The sequence below is a fragment of the Rousettus aegyptiacus genome, unplaced genomic scaffold (genome assembly GCF_014176215.1).
Source record: "Rousettus aegyptiacus isolate mRouAeg1 unplaced genomic scaffold, mRouAeg1.p scaffold_m13_p_4, whole genome shotgun sequence".
NCBI classification, from domain to species: Eukaryota; Metazoa; Chordata; class Mammalia; order Chiroptera; family Pteropodidae; genus Rousettus; species Rousettus aegyptiacus.
This window is the reverse complement of record NW_023416307.1, coordinates 90,000,596-90,016,241: the sequence shown is the minus strand read 5'-3', so window position 1 is coordinate 90,016,241 and position 15,646 is coordinate 90,000,596. Positions and strand designations below refer to the sequence as shown.

The window sequence follows — 15,646 nt, the reverse complement described above, 5'->3', positions numbered from 1 at the left end:
TGTCTCTCTTTCAAGTTTTCAACAATATAAATTTATGGTTGGATTTTATGTTAAAATGGGCAAATAGTCAAATATATGTTGAATGATATAATTATGTAAGAGGACTCTAAATTTGCAAAAGTTCTATATGCATAGGCTTATATTTCACATAGTACATAAAACAAAGACCCATAAAAGTGAGGACAGCTGCACTAGAGAGTGTCTTCAGAAAACATAAGTAATTTTATAAGCAGCAATGAAGTTGACTAATTATTTTATGATTCTTAATTCCTCCTACTAAATTCACACGTTCATACAAGTCCCAAACCAGTAACAAGGCCACCAGGTACTCCCATACCAAAATGTAACCTTTTAACTACCTTTTAACTACCAGCTAACTACAAAACGTTTCCAAACTCTAACTCAAACCAGTTTGATGTAATCAAACATGTTTTATCTACTTCTGGCCTGGACATTTACCTGCATTAATTTCAGGTATCAAAATCAGTTCCAGTAAATAGAGAAACAAAGATAGCAAAGATAAATATTTATCTGGAACTATAGTTACATAATATTCTGAAACATAAATTTTTAACTGATACTCTCCAAACATAATCTGGTATATTTATGGCTGCAATTCAGTATGATACGTCCCAGCAATAACAGTTCTGTGAGCCACAAACTGACAAGGGCCAGGACTGGAGACTGTAATTTTCCTCACAGCAAGCGATTATCATATCAATTAGAGGAATATTTTTACCAAGTCTTATAACTTATCTCAGTTAGTTATAAAACTGATTTCAGACCTCGTTTTAACAGGGTGTTTAAATAAGCAAATGTACGATCCTTCTGCATGGCATTGGATCTGTACAGTGTAAGAATCATGCTCCTCTGCAGAAACGCCATAGAGCAGGGGCCCCCCAGCTCCCGGGCTGCAGTCTGCTAGGAACCGGGCCGCACAGCAGGAGGTAAGTGGCAGACAAGCGATCAATGGATGGAAGCTTGATCTGTGTTTGCAGCCGCTCCCCAGCGCTAGCATCACCGCCTCAGCTCCACCTCAGGTCATCAGGCACTGTACTCTCATAGGAGCACCAGTCCCTGGTGCCAAAATGTTGGGGACTGCTACTGCAGAGTATATAGGAATTGGTGCGACGAACCTTACCCTAAGATGCTTATATCTTCATTTTTCCTTCTCAAAAACTGGATTATATAAATCAGTACCCCAGGCTTCTGCCCTTGCCCTACCTGTGGAAAGGAAATGGCCTCAGTGGAAAAACTACTCACTAGACATTTTTCAGTTCTTAATTTCCTTGACCTTTGCGAAACAAGCCACAGAATTAACCATTCCTCCTCTTTGAGTTTCCCTGGATTTCATGCACTACTTTCTGGATTTCGTACTATATCTCTAGCTGTTTCTTCTCCATCTCCTTTACAGGATCTCTCAGGACTTCTCTTTTCTCTCACTCTATTTGTAACCGCCCCTCCTCCTCTAAGGGATCTCATCCACACCTGGATTTGAATAATTATACATATACATGGTTATAGTTAACTAGTTATACAGATATAAACAGAGATTAGTTATCTGAAGATAGATTAGTTAACTAATAGATCTATTATTAATTATCTGGATATAGATTAGTTAACTAAAATGTATCTATATATCTCCCTTGGATATCTTAATGTTACCTCAAACTCAACATGTTAAAAAATTTCTCAACTTTTTCTAAATCTTCCAATACTGTTTGTTACAATTAGAGACACCATCATTCATGCCATTATACAGCCTGCAAATCTTCCTTTCCACATCTTTTCTTCACTGCCCTCATCTAATCCATCACCAAATCCTATCAAATTTACCTTTCTAGTATCCCTAAAATGATTTCACTTCTTCCCTTTTCAGCACCACCAAAGCAACTTAGCAAAAAATAAACCACTCTTATGAGTACTTCATTCCAGGATGGAAGAATATTCAAGTCACTGCTTGTGAATTCAGAAACTGCAGTTAAAATTTCGATCCCTTTCCATCCCAGTACAGCCCACATCGGACATCCTCCAAAACCTGATCCATTTTGTAGCACCAAGGGCATCAATTTCTTGAACCACAAAGCTAAATCCCAGGCCATGAACTATAGTTACCCCAACAAAGCTTTTCACCCTAAGTCTTCCCCAATAGGCAGCACATCCAGTTCTCCATAATTTAATCCATACCTATACTCTATTGAGTACTGAGGTTTTGTGAGGGTCAACCAGAAACAAAGACCACCTAAACTATAGTTCCCACGAAACCAAAGCAACCAACTGATGTCATTCATTATAAGTGAAATCATATGTATGCATAATAAACCCCTGGAAGACACACAAGCAATTGTGAATGGTGGTTACACATGAGTAAAATCAGTGAGTGAAGTACTCTTTCTTTTCACTTTATATCCTTCAGTCCTGCTTTAATTTTTTTTTTTTTGAGAGAATCTTTATGAGTTTATTTGAGCCAAACTGACAATTGCCAGGAAGCAAAATCTCAACGGATTGAGAAAATGCTCTTTGCTTTAATTTTTTTGATAAGATTATGTTAAAAAGCCAGCTTTTAAAAATAAACCCTAAAATAAAATCATGTCAGAAAAAGTCATGTCTGTTCATTTAGTTACATTTGTCATTTGCTTGCATTTTCTACTTGTTGATGAGTTACCGTACCTGCTTCCTCAGCCTCTGAACATCTAGGTCAAGAAATGTTTTCATTGACAAATTGGGAGAAAGACAAATATTCAGTATCTTAATATTTGCAGAAAACCCACCACAAAGGAATATATATATTTAATAAACAATCTAGCATGTATGTTTTTCTCATCACCTCGTTTTAATTACTGAGTCTGTAGCTAGCAATGCTTGCAGGTAGATTAGTCACACACATACATGTACACACACACACACACACACACACACACACACACACAACACAGAATTTAAATTTCTCTTCATTGTTTGGAAATGAAATATGACAAAGCATATCTTTAAAGCAATGTGTTAGCACAGGGGCCGCAAAGACATGAAATGTATTATGTACTGGGAAATAGATCATATATAACCTTTGTGCCATAGAATTTGTTTCCATATTGAGATTCACTATTCAATATCTTAGATTGATTACCCTTGTTAATGACAGATATGATTAATTGATTGGCTGATACATAAAAGAGAGTTAAAAGGATGAATGGAAAAATAAAATGATAGGTAGGTAAATGGATGGATGGATGGATGGATGGATACATAGATAAGTATAATTAAGACAATTAAGAGAAAAGATAGATCAGTGATTCTCAAACTATGTGTGGTAAAAGACCAGTGTTTTTCATTTTCAATCTGTCAAGATCAGTACATGATTTTATTGTAAATGGCTTGAACATAGCTTGGGCTACAAGTGACTCACAACAGAAGTTTGACACACCCAAACTACCCTGTTCCACAAGACAATCCCATTGATCATGTGCTGGGATGTTACAACAATGTCATTTTGCTATAAAGTTTCTAAACACTCTTAACTTCTGTATCTAGCTCATTATGTACCAGTTACATTCGCACACTGGTATCACACTTTGGACCACACTTTGAGTAGCACTGAAACAGAAGATCATCTACTTTACACTGGTATGCCATTAATTATGATTGGTAGGACATCCATCTAGTCAGTGTAGTTGCCAGACTGTATTACCCATATATAAGGAAGGTAGGTGTACTGACTAATAGGCAGAACAGTTGATGATAGGTAAATTAGATAGATCAGCTAGAGAGAAAATAAATTAAATAGGAACTCTTTGTGCAAAGAATATTCCTGGATAAAGTGTTACTAATGGTTCTCTCTAAATAGGGATCCAGGGAAGATCAGAAGAATTTATTTTCCACTTTCCTTCCTCCGGTGGTGTTTAAGCATACATTATTTTTAGAATTAAACAACCTAGATGTCCATTGATAAGGGATCAGTTTTTTAAAATTACAGTACATCCATACAATAGAATACTATATACTCCTTAAAGAAATAAAGCAGGTATTTATGTACAGAAGAGAAATGAACACTAAGATATACTAAGCAAAAAAATGAAAGGTACAGAAGAGTGTGTACCATTTGTAATTTAATGAAAATAGTCTAGGTGGGTATATCCATTTAATTTACGTATACATATACAAAGCTTGTACTCACAGAGTATTTCTCTGGAAAGACAACAAAAACTGGTGTTCTGGGGAGGGAACCAGAGGACAGGGGAGGGTAGAAGTGAGACGCCTCATAGTATATGCTTTGGTACTATTTGAAATACTATTTGAATTTTTTGTCATTTACATATATATATTACCTATCAGAAAGTTTTCAATTTAAAGAAGTCATGAGTCTACGGCCATACCACCCTGAACATGCCCGAGCCCGTCTGATCTTGGAAGCTAAACAGGGTCGGGCCTGCTTAATACTTGGATGGGAGACCACTTAGGAATGCCAGGTGCTGTAGATATTAAAATATAATAATAAAAAAATAATAAAGTAAATAAGTCATCTGAAAACATTAACTAACCTGTGATTCAGCATCATAACTGAGTTTGAAAAGGCTTCAATGGGCTTCACTAAGAGGTTAGGAAGGATGCTCCTGAAAGGGAGGCTACTTGGCCGCTCAGTCAGGCATCCTTAGGGGACAGGGACTACATGGGCTTTCGGTTAACTGTTGTTGCAGAATCCCAATTTTGTCTGTGCCCAGTTGATCAGCCTCAGAAGTACTGTCCAAAACCACAAGAAAGTACTCTGGGAACAACCAGACCCACGAGCTATTCATTTACAAGCAGACATGGCAGATTCAGTGAGGGTGGGCCTGAGTCAAAAAGCAGTGATCACCCACTATTGTGGAAATCGTACAGCCTCAACTAGATATATAACAGATGTATGGTCTATGGATGGACACACGGATGGGTGCACTGCTATCAAAGGCTCTATCATTTCAGACTCTTTAGTATAAATGCTTAGTTCCCTAAACAACTAGGAAGATTTCAACATAGGGGACAATGGCGGGATCTTATACTACATTCAGATAAAGTCAGAATTGACATATCTCAGAATTAAGGGATGAGGAAACTGACATCTAATAGTAAAACATCAGTTTGCCCATCCCAGCTGAGGTTCTAAAGACTCAGTGGGATGCAGAGTCATCTACGAACCAACAATTATCTTTTAACCCAAGTCAAGCCAGGTGCTTCTTGGCCTCAAAAACATACCCTTATCATTTCTGCCTCCACACTTCTCTTCATATTCACTCTTTCCTGGAAGGCCTCTTTGCCCGTCAACCCATATTCTTCTCATTTTCCAAGGCTCCATTTATGTCCAAACAGCTTTACGAAGGTTTCTCTGAACACTTACCCACCCTTCATCCATCTTCCACTCCACTGCATTTAGTATGTTGAGCTATGACTCTAAACTTTCAGTCCAAGGGGTATAGACATAATGGAACTACATTCCCAAACATGGTAGATTTCTATGAAGAATTCCAGTGTGTGAGCCTGCAATACAAATGGCTAAAAGAAAATGTTACAGCATTTCTTCCTTATCAAGTACCTATGTGCCAGGCACTGTGTTCAGGTTATACAATGATAAGCAAGACAAACATCATTCTTGCCCTCATGGAGGTTACACTGCAGTAAAAAAGAGAAGTAATTAAATAGTAATATGGCAGTTGTTCTATGGCTTTGAGACACAGAGGGCTTTGGGACAACCTAGCAGGGGCATCTAAACTAGCATGGGGGCTGTGAGTCAGTGAAACTCTCCTGCAGGAGCAGCATCTAAACTGATGCCTAAAGGCAGCATAAGAGTTAACCAGGCAAAAAGCAGGGAAATAATGTTCCAGGCACAGGTAACAGCTTGTGCCAAGTTTCCGAGGCCAGAGGGAACATAGCCAATGGGAGAAACCAAAAAAAAAATTCAGTACAGATGCAAATTTCAGACCTGTAACCATAATAGAAACAACTGCCTTCTTATCACACACCTCACCAGAGCTTCCAACAGACAGAGAGCAGCTACCCCAGCCTCTAGTGCCACACAGGTCACAAGGCAGCTATTTAGCCTGATTTTGTCGGTATTCTCCTTGCCTCCCTAGCTAGACAGTTGGGAAACCTGGCATACATTTCTCCCCTCACAGCATACCGCTCAATACTAGCACACAAGAGGAGTTCGATGATTTTTTGTTGCAAATACTGAAATGGCTAATGATCCTTTAAGCACCAAGAAAGAAAGGTCTTGGGAGATCACAGCCCCCATCACCACCTCAACTGGGAACAGTCACAGTAATAAACTTTCAACAGGCTACTGTTCCAGGTGCAGCACTAAGTACTCTGCATGTATTCCCTGATTTCACTTCATCTAACGGCACCAGACAAGTGAACGTCATTTTTTCTTTTCTTATAATATCATCTGCTGTGCCTCGATGAAATATAAATAACAGCTAGAATTCTAAGAAAGAGAGCACAGAGAAAGAATAAACTGAAGAAAATCCAGATGACCTAAGATTTGCCATAAGCCTACTTCTTATCCTGAAGTGACTTATGGGGAATTCTTGGTTAAGATTTAAGCAATTACTGTGTCAATTCATTTCTAAAGAAAATAACCCGAAACAAGAAAAACACAAGCCATTCCCAAAGAGCATCCCTTTAATAATTTAAGCTTCAGGCTTTAGGTGCTGAGCTGTAGCTAAGATTCCCCCACACCCCACACTGACTCAAATCCACTATTTCATTGATTCTTCACTTTCTTTCTCCTGAATTTGTATAACTCCCTGCCCCATCAGTCTCCCTTCCCCCACTGCTAATTTAAAAAGAAATATATGTTTATTGTAGGACATTTGGGACATACGGAAAGGCAGAAAATAGACAAGAAAAATCATCTGTAATCCCAAAATGACCATTGTTCGTTCTCTCTCTCTCTCTCTCTCTCTCTCTCTCTCTCTCTCTCTCTCTCACACACTCACACACACACACACACACACACACACACTTTTTAAAACTGAGATTATGATATTGTCAAACTGCACTGTAATTGTTGTTTTTCTTGTGTTATATCCCACTTGTCTGCCATTTACGCCATTTCTTACTTCTAAGTTTCGGTAATTAACTATTAAATCAAGAAATATAAGTGAAAACATAATATATATGCACAAAGCACATTGAAAAGAAAAACTATAACTTGACTCAAACATGAAACTCTCAACTATAATAATAATAGTGAAGGTCACAAAAATACTTCCCAAAGTGTTATCTACAGAACACTCCTGAGTGGATGGTATACATGATAATTGGAATAAAAATGTTCAAAAGTCAAATGAATTTGTGAAACATTAGCTTCAACAAAAATAAACTAGTTTTTGTAATGTGACTTTAGAGTCTTTAATGTATATTGTGATTTCCAAGAGAGGGATAGAACATACAACATATTCTAAACCTGCTGGTCCAGAAGTATCTGAATGAACTAGGATTCCAAAGAATATACTTTGGAAAACACTGCTCTACCAATATTTCAAGGCAGTAAAATGTTCAAGACCCCCCACAGACCAGCAGAAGGACCATCCTCTCAAAATTGACCCTTCAATAATAAGCTAATTACTTTAGTCCTTAGTCTTCCAAATCACTCATCAAAAAAACTATCCTCTTGATTGGTCAATTCTTTTACTTCCATCACACTCTCCTGTGGTTAGATATTTAGTTGAAGGAAGAAGGGGAAGGAAAGGATGATATACAAGGCTGTAATTCCTATAAGTCTTAACTCAGTTATCAACAAACAAAAAATGAGACTCAGTGTTGCCTCAAACCTCTACAGCAATTTATTTCCAATCAATCTCTGTAAGAGAAAGGCAATAAGAAGCACCCTGCTCTTATCCTCCTTGAAACCACTTTACTAACATGACATAATTAACCTTCTCAACAGGTCCTCAGGAGTGTGCCCCATCCTGACATCTACTCTCTCTGTCACATCTGTATTCCCTGTAAAATGATATGGATTTTTTTAACAGTGGAGATCTTGACAAGAATAAAATATAAATAGACACTGTAGGTATATTATCCATGTCTGGTTTGTTTGTTTGTTTGTTTGTTTTTCATCAACTCCTTCTTTTTCCAGCACCAAGAGCTCCAAATTTGATCACCCAAACTGAGTTCAGAAGCAAACTCTTATGCCCCATTCACCACTCTGGATTTATCTGGTCACGAAAGATACCTTATTGCACAGCCTAATTATGGTAATATAATTGGCATGAGGCATCATATGCAATGTCAGGAACACAAGTTTTATAATCACACAATTCTAATTCCATCTCTGCCACTCACCTGTTATGTGACCCTGGGCAATTTACTCAACATCATCGAGCCTCAGTTTCCTCAATGGTAAAATGAGATAATAATAGGTACCTGTTCACAAGGCCACTGTGAGGGTTTAAAAGGAAGAATATATGTGGAAAAACCTAGGATTATAAAAAAAGATTTTATACACACACGTGTCAGGAGTGTGCTTCACGGCTGATTCTGGTGCTATCTCTCTGGGAAGCACTGACTCAGCTCCCTGCCTTGTCTGGCATAGAGCAGGTCACCACCAAATGTCAATTACTTCCCCCCCTTCATCTCTCCCATTTCTCAACCTCATTCCCCCTCCACCCCAAATAAAATCAGCCCAGCTAGTAGCTACAAGCCAGATTCCAAAAAATAAAAAGTAGACCCTCCTCAGAAGGGGGTGGTATTCTCTTCCCAAGATGTTAAAGTAACAGGGTATCCATGGTGGACATTCCTATTTAAGTTCCTTAACAGGAAAACTGACTCTGAGTCCTTATTTTAAATTTTAAAAACTGGCTTTCAATTCCAGTTCCAAGTTGTCCTTCAGGGCTATAACTATAAATGAGAGTCAAAATCAGCTTATTCTACTGCCAAGGTTTCTGCATCTGATTTTGGCCTGGTAAACAGCATATGTTTATGGGCAGAGAGGGAAGGGGAGGCAAGGAGGAACTTGCACTCAAAGTCTACTATGTGCCAGACACTTCAAATGTGTTATCTCATCTAATCTTTCAAAATATCATGAAATGGAAATTATTATCCTCATTTTACAAAGAAACAAAAGCAGCAGAAAATATTTTTAAATGACAAAAAACCCTTCATGGAAACAACTAGATTATCTTTGTTACCCTAAGATAAACAGGAAAAAAAAAAAAAAAGCCAAGGTCAGTTTTTTTATAACAAAATAAATTTAAAACATTTAAAATAAATATTTTTAAATTGGAAAAGATTTGAAAAATGTACATCCCACAAATATTTCTTAAGAAGTTACTCAAGCATGTACTCCAGCAAAATGAAGGTATAAACTAAAAAAGAGGACGACATGGAAAAAGGAAACAGCCATCAAGAGAAGTAAAGAGAAGTCTCAGGGTGACAACTCTATTGTAGGTCTAGAAAGCACTCAGAGTACAGAATGGCACAGAAAGATGAAGGAATCTAGCCATAAATGTTACAAGGAAAAAGACTTGATAGGACCAACTGGATTAAGAGCCTAGAAAATTTTAACATTATGATACAGGAAAACAATATACAGATTTATAAAAAGGCAATTAGAGAGATCCTAGGAAAAAAATGGTTAAGGGAGTCAAAGTACAAATATGAAGAAACTAAAAGATGACACAAATTTAAACAACGGATAAGAGTGAAAAGAAAGAATTTGTTTGACTTTGGTTCTGAGTCCTGACACCAAACCCAATGCACAAGTCTAAAATCTAATCTTAATATAGGAGGCAATGAATTATATTTCTAGAATTGAAATAATGTAAATATTGCCGATGGGTATTCAACTTTAAGAATAATCTATGAATAAAAATGTCAATTTGGAGGCAAAGCACAAATGTCAATTTGGGGGCAAAGCACAAATCCTTTATTGGTTTGGGGCTTTGGAATGTTACAGTGTCGCTGACAAAAAACAAACTGTAGAAGTAGTTATCCAAACCTCCTTCACTTACAAAATGGGGTGTCAAGAAATACTGTCAAAAGTTGATCAAAAAAATAACAAAAGTGACCTAACCAACGAACTAAAAATAACATATCCAATGTGAGAGAAAAAGAAACAGCTTAAAAAGCTATATTCTCACTTTCATATCAGAAGTTAAAAGTTTTATCAAACAATAGTGGTAAACACATATTACTTAAGGTTAAGGAGGTAACAATCTAAGAATTAAATATAAAAACAGTTAAAGAAATTAAAAAGGTGAACCTTGAGGTGAAGGAAACCATTGTTTTTCAACAAAAGTCTTTCTGCTCTATTGGATTTGTTACCAAGTACATAGATCACTTTGACAAAAATAGTTTTGTACCACATATTTCGAAAAAAGCAAAACATTAAAATTATTGCTAAAAATTGGGAGTGGTGGGCAAATATTACAATTGGCATTGTATTTAAGAGTGGAGATAAAATGTTTTCTTATAGAATGTTGTTCAAATAAAAATTTTCTGCAAGAATGTAAAGTTCTACTGAAGCCAGATCGTTTTAGTCTTCATAATTCTTTGTTTTCTGGTTTATGTACAATAAATATGTTCCATTTAGAAGCAGATTTTTAGATTTTTAATGTGATCAATGTTCAAAGTCAGTGTGCCAGGTTGCTAAGAGCCCAACACCTATACACACACACACACTGCAACCTGATTTATGAGCTTTAGAGGACAGCAAGAACAATGCAGTAGTTTTCAGGGGCCATATGTTTTAACATTCAGTCCTCTCCGTTGTTACATGCTGCCCTAAAGGAATGCCTGAACACCACAGGAGAGGTGTGAACACTCAGGGATGGTGCCCTTTAAAAGAGGTACCAGAAATTGATTACATTATACACCTAGGAGCAATCTTACCTGAGAAAGCAAAGAGCTCTTTAAAGCATCATAGATGTCCATAAAGCTCATTGTTCAGCTGGTAAAGTGATACAGGGAAAAGGCAGAAATGGGAAAAACAGAAAACTGCTCTATGAACAGAGTGCAAGAGATTAGAGATCCAATCTAGGGTCCACCATTAAATAACCACATGACTTTCTCTAAGTTAAGTTGTCACCCTTCCCTGGCCTGTTTCCTAGCAAACAAACAAACAAACAAATAAAACAACCTTGGTCAATTCTAAGATACTTTGATTTCTGATTTATAAAGTCAACTCCTGAAGTAGGATTCTACTGTTAGTCCCATTTCACAGATGATGGGGCAAAGTAAAGGATAAATTTTAAAATCAATTCAGGGTCAGTTGCTATCATTTTTCAAACTTCTACTTAATCCAATTGACTTTTGAGGCTATGTAACAAAGTGTGCCATATAACAGTTACCTTATTCCAACCTTTAACAAAATTCCAAAAAGAAACTCAGAAAACTCTTGGAAGATTGCTTATCTTGACTTGATTTCTTAAATTCCCTTAGCTACATGGCCAAAAATTTTCCAGAGATAGCATCAAATCAGGCCCATTTTTTCAGCTATTGTCTTCACTGACTATCCAAAGTGAAATGAAGGTGCACTTTACCTTGGGTTAGGAAGTGGTTATAGTTGTGGAATGGGCAGATAGATCAGAGCAACCTTCTCTAAACCCAAGGCTAACTTCTGTTTTTGCTCTAGTTTTACATGGTTCTGAGCTACTCCAATCATTCAAAAAAAGGGAATTTTTTTGTTTTGCTTCTGTTTGAGAGTCTTTTCTTCCTAGCTTTCCTCAGATATTAGGCAAGCCCAGCTCTTACTTCTTATTTGTGTGGGTATATTCATAAATACAGTTTAAAAATCATTTGGGTCCAAAATAGATCCCCCCAATTTATTGTAAATTATTGTGTCTTTTTCTATTTTATTTATTACTAAGTCCATTTCTATAAAAGTCACCATAAAATACTCAAAACTGCATTCACCTAAGCAAATTTAATACAAGATGCTAGGTATTTTGGACCTTTATGTACTACAGAAACCAATACAATCCTTTAGAACATTATCACATTTAGAAAAATGTCATATTATTACATCACATACTTGAATTCCACCAGACATTTAAAAGTCGAAGAACTGAATACATGTGCACGCTATCACTCGGTAACTGGGATAAGACCAAAGGTGGAATAAAATGACCATCAAGTCTGTTTCAGGAAAAGTACCTCTTAGCATTGCACTAACCGCAGAAACAAAATAAAGAACAACTCCTTGCGCAAGATGTCAACAGCTTTGAGATGGAGAAGGAATAATTGGTCACCAGTAGGAGTCAAAGAGTTGGTTCTTATAAACTTCATCCACTACTGTGAATTTGTTATTACGGCCCTCACATAGCAATCAAAGTATCAAATATTAGTGCCAAAGAAAGGACAAATTATATATTTTAAAAAGCAAATAAAGTCTTAACATAACTTTTAAACTAAGGCTACTCCATCAAAGAAACATAGATTCTAAATAAATAAACTCTACAGACAAGTTCTTAGAGGAATTTTCCTCCGTAGCAGTGAATGGGAAGCCAGTGTAGGCAATCCTGAAGCAAGTGGTCCAGCTGGCACAACTTCTATCTAGGCGGTGGATAGCCTGACCCCCCATTACCTCACTGGTTACATTTCAAATTCCAGCTCAGTTTCTCCTCTGGAATACAATTATCTTAGGGTACCACGATTGAAACAATCTTCTTTATGTCTGTGAACACATTTTCTTATACTCTCTAATACCAAGCTAATGTAAAATTAATTACATCAAAAAGCTGGAACGATGTGTAGGGAAGAAGAATGACAAAGTAGGCTCTTGATTTGATGGTATCTTAGGTTACCAAGTATGACATAATAAAACTCCTGACCCAATTTCCACACAATCCATTTGCCCAGCACACAACTACTTCGCCACGCAGTTGCTAATTACATCACTGTGTTGCGTGCTCATTACATCACCCAGCTGGGACCAGCAAGGTCTACCAAGCAGTGTTCGCTTCTCCAGCTTGTTTTTCACAAGAATGGGGAGCCTGCAGCCTATCTACTCTACGAAGGGTCCCTCTCCTCCCCAAACCTCAGAACCTTTCTCGCATTTATCTTGGCGTCACATCCCAATGAACCAGGCTCTGAGGTATCTGACTTGGAGTGGGCAGGGAAGGAGGTTTGTGCCCGGAGTCTGTATCAATACTCCAGATTCAGGGCAAAGTCATCAATGTGTTTCATGAGAATCCCCCCGAAACTCCCCCCCCCTTTTTTTTTCCTCCTACCTCTAAGAGTTTCCATGTCCTGAATCTCGTGGGACTTCCAGTATCCTGGAAGAACTTCACCAGATAGCTTCTGATGCCTTAAAATTCCAACACCCAGAGAGTCACACCCCGTTTCCAGCTTCCCAGATCTTTGCGCGAGAACTGCGAAGGGGCACACCATCCATTGCACGCACGCGCGCGCGCCCTCTGCATCGCCGCTCTCTGCCTCCCACCCTCGACCCCAGGCTCACTTACTTGAGGAAGTACCTCTGGCCAGTGGCGGTGAAGGTCATCTCCCAGCCCGGCGGCAGCGGCAGCTCGTCGGTCACGTCGTAGGACTGCTGGCGGAGATGCGCGTGCTGCTGCGCCGCGCTGCCCGCGGCGCCGGCGCCGCTGCCCAGCTGCAGGGACGCGGGAGACGAGTGCGAGCGGACGTGCTGGGCGCCGCCGGCCAGCCGCGGCCCCGGGTGGCCGCCGGACGAGTCGGTGCTCGACTGCCGCGAGTGCGAGCCGGAGTCGGGCTCCTTGAAAAACGACTCGGGCAGGATCTTCTTCCGCCACGAGCTGGGCTTGGGGTTCATGACCGAGTTAAAGAGGGCTTCGAGGTCCGTGTCTAGGTCCTGCGTGACGTGGATCACTTGCTGCCCGGGTGGCGGGAGCGGAGGGGGCGCCGAAGCCGGATTCATCTTCTGCAAGGAGAAAGGTCAGGTCAGCCTTCCATGTAAAGTCGGGGAAGAGGGTGCAAGGAGAAAAGAGAAGAGACAGATAGGTGTCCGTCTCGGGATCCCGGACACCGAGCAGTAAGCCCGGCCGAATGGGGGAGGGGTCCCTCCCGGCCTCGAGAATTACGCAACTTTCTTGAAGCAAAGAAGTTACTGAGAGGAGAAGAAAGGGCGGGGGGCGGGGGTTGGAGCGGGTAACTGCGCTTGGAGGGACGGTGCTGAACTGTTGGTGGCGAAGGACAGCTCGCCAACTCTCCAAGGCAGGCAGCCCCCAAAGAAGCCTCCGCCCAAGCCGACTCCACCTCTCCTGCGGCAGTCAGAGGCGCGGGGCGCCCCAGCGGGTCCTACCTGAGGGCGCGGCGGAGCGGAGTCCGGGCGTGCGGCGGCCGCGGCGCGGCCTGGGTCGCGCCGGCGCGTCCCGCGCGTGCGGGGCCGGAGCCGGAGGCCGGCTAGCAGGTCCTGACCCGACTCAGCGCCCGGCAGCCGAGGGGCTCCGGCTCTCACATCCCCCGCGCTGGCCTCCGGCGTTCCCGCTCCCGGGGGAGGGGTCGGTGGAGCAGCAGACAGTGCGGCCGCCGCGGCTCCCGAACTGTCCCATAAACAAAGTTTGGAGCAAACTCCCACTCCCAGGAAAGAGGCGGGCCCGAAAGTTGAGCTGTTGAATTATACATGACCTCCAAGTGCTGAGCCTGCCCGCCCCCGCTCGCCCCTCCCCTTTCTCCTCCTCCTTTCCCCCCACCCCGGCTCCAGAAAGCCTTGGGCATAATGGGCTCTCTGCACGGTCAGAGACGAGCGCCCCCCACCCACTCCACCTAGCCGCGCGGACCTCTCCCGCGGAGCCCTAATTCTGCATTCCTTTGAGTTGACCACGGACTTGGGGCGGGATCAAAGGGAAAGTGACCCAAGCCTGTTTCATCAAGGACTTGTGGACCGAAACCAAGGCCGGGGGCGGTGGAGGGCGAGCGGGTGAGGGGCCTAGGACGGGTAAAGGCGGGTCCCGGGCGCCACACCCTCCGTGCGTGCCGGGCGCCGAGGACAGAGCGCCCAGAGCGCCGCGCCGATCCGCGGTTGAGCCCGGGGGCGGGCCCGGGTGCGCCCCAGCGCGGGGAGACACCAGCAAGGCCAGCGTTGCCACGGGAGGCTGCGTAGCGCTTGTGACCATATTTGGTCTGGCGAGCCGGCGTCTCGGCCCTTTGGCTTTCAGTTGTCGGCTCCAGCGCAAACGGTGCTCAGAAAGTGCCTTCGTCATTACAGATGCGGCTTCGCCAACGGGTACGTGGTAAACAAACAGCCTTCAAACCATTCAAAGAGGTTTACTTTCCTCTCCGGGGCGACTCAGGTCACTAGGAATTTAGAAGAAATGTAGTCAAAGCTGGGTGCGGGAAACGGAGAGCAATCGCGCTCCCCTCCCCAGCCACATCCGCGCGAGTAGTGGGAGGATTGGAATGTCCCCGACGCCCTCCAGAGAGCCAGGAACAGGGATGGAACCCGGGCAGGTGGCTGGGAGTAAAGAGGGCGAGCCAGTGACCCAGAAAAAACAACCTACTCTCTCACCGACTAGATCTGGAGAAGGGGTGGTGACCCCCTGCCCCCAGATCTAGCCTGGCAAGACAACTGTGGGAAGGAAGCAGCCTTGCCCTCTGGAGCAGCTCAATTCCTTCTCTCCCCGTCTCCTCTCCATTGGGGGAAAGGGAGAATGGGTACCAGGAAGCCAAGTTTCAAAAAGCCCTACCCTGCGCA

The 15,646-nt window shown here is 41.5% G+C and overlaps 1 protein-coding gene and 1 pseudogene across 1 annotated transcript in view; one reads left to right on the top strand and one right to left on the bottom strand.

Moving 5' to 3' along the window:
- The window catches only part of WWTR1 (WW domain containing transcription regulator 1), a 117,264-nt gene extending 102,729 nt beyond the window's left edge, over positions 1-14,535 (bottom strand). The window contains exons 1-2 of the mRNA XM_016120214.2: positions 14,255-14,535; positions 13,440-13,873 (exon numbers count right to left, since the gene is read on the bottom strand). Coding sequence (XP_015975700.2) covers positions 13,440-13,870 — 431 coding nt within the window. The 5' untranslated portion in view covers positions 13,871-13,873; positions 14,255-14,535. The remainder of the gene's footprint in view (positions 1-13,439; positions 13,874-14,254) is intronic.
- Positions 4,357-4,475, top strand: LOC118602268 (annotated as a pseudogene).
- Positions 14,536-15,646: the final 1,111 nt, after the last annotated feature.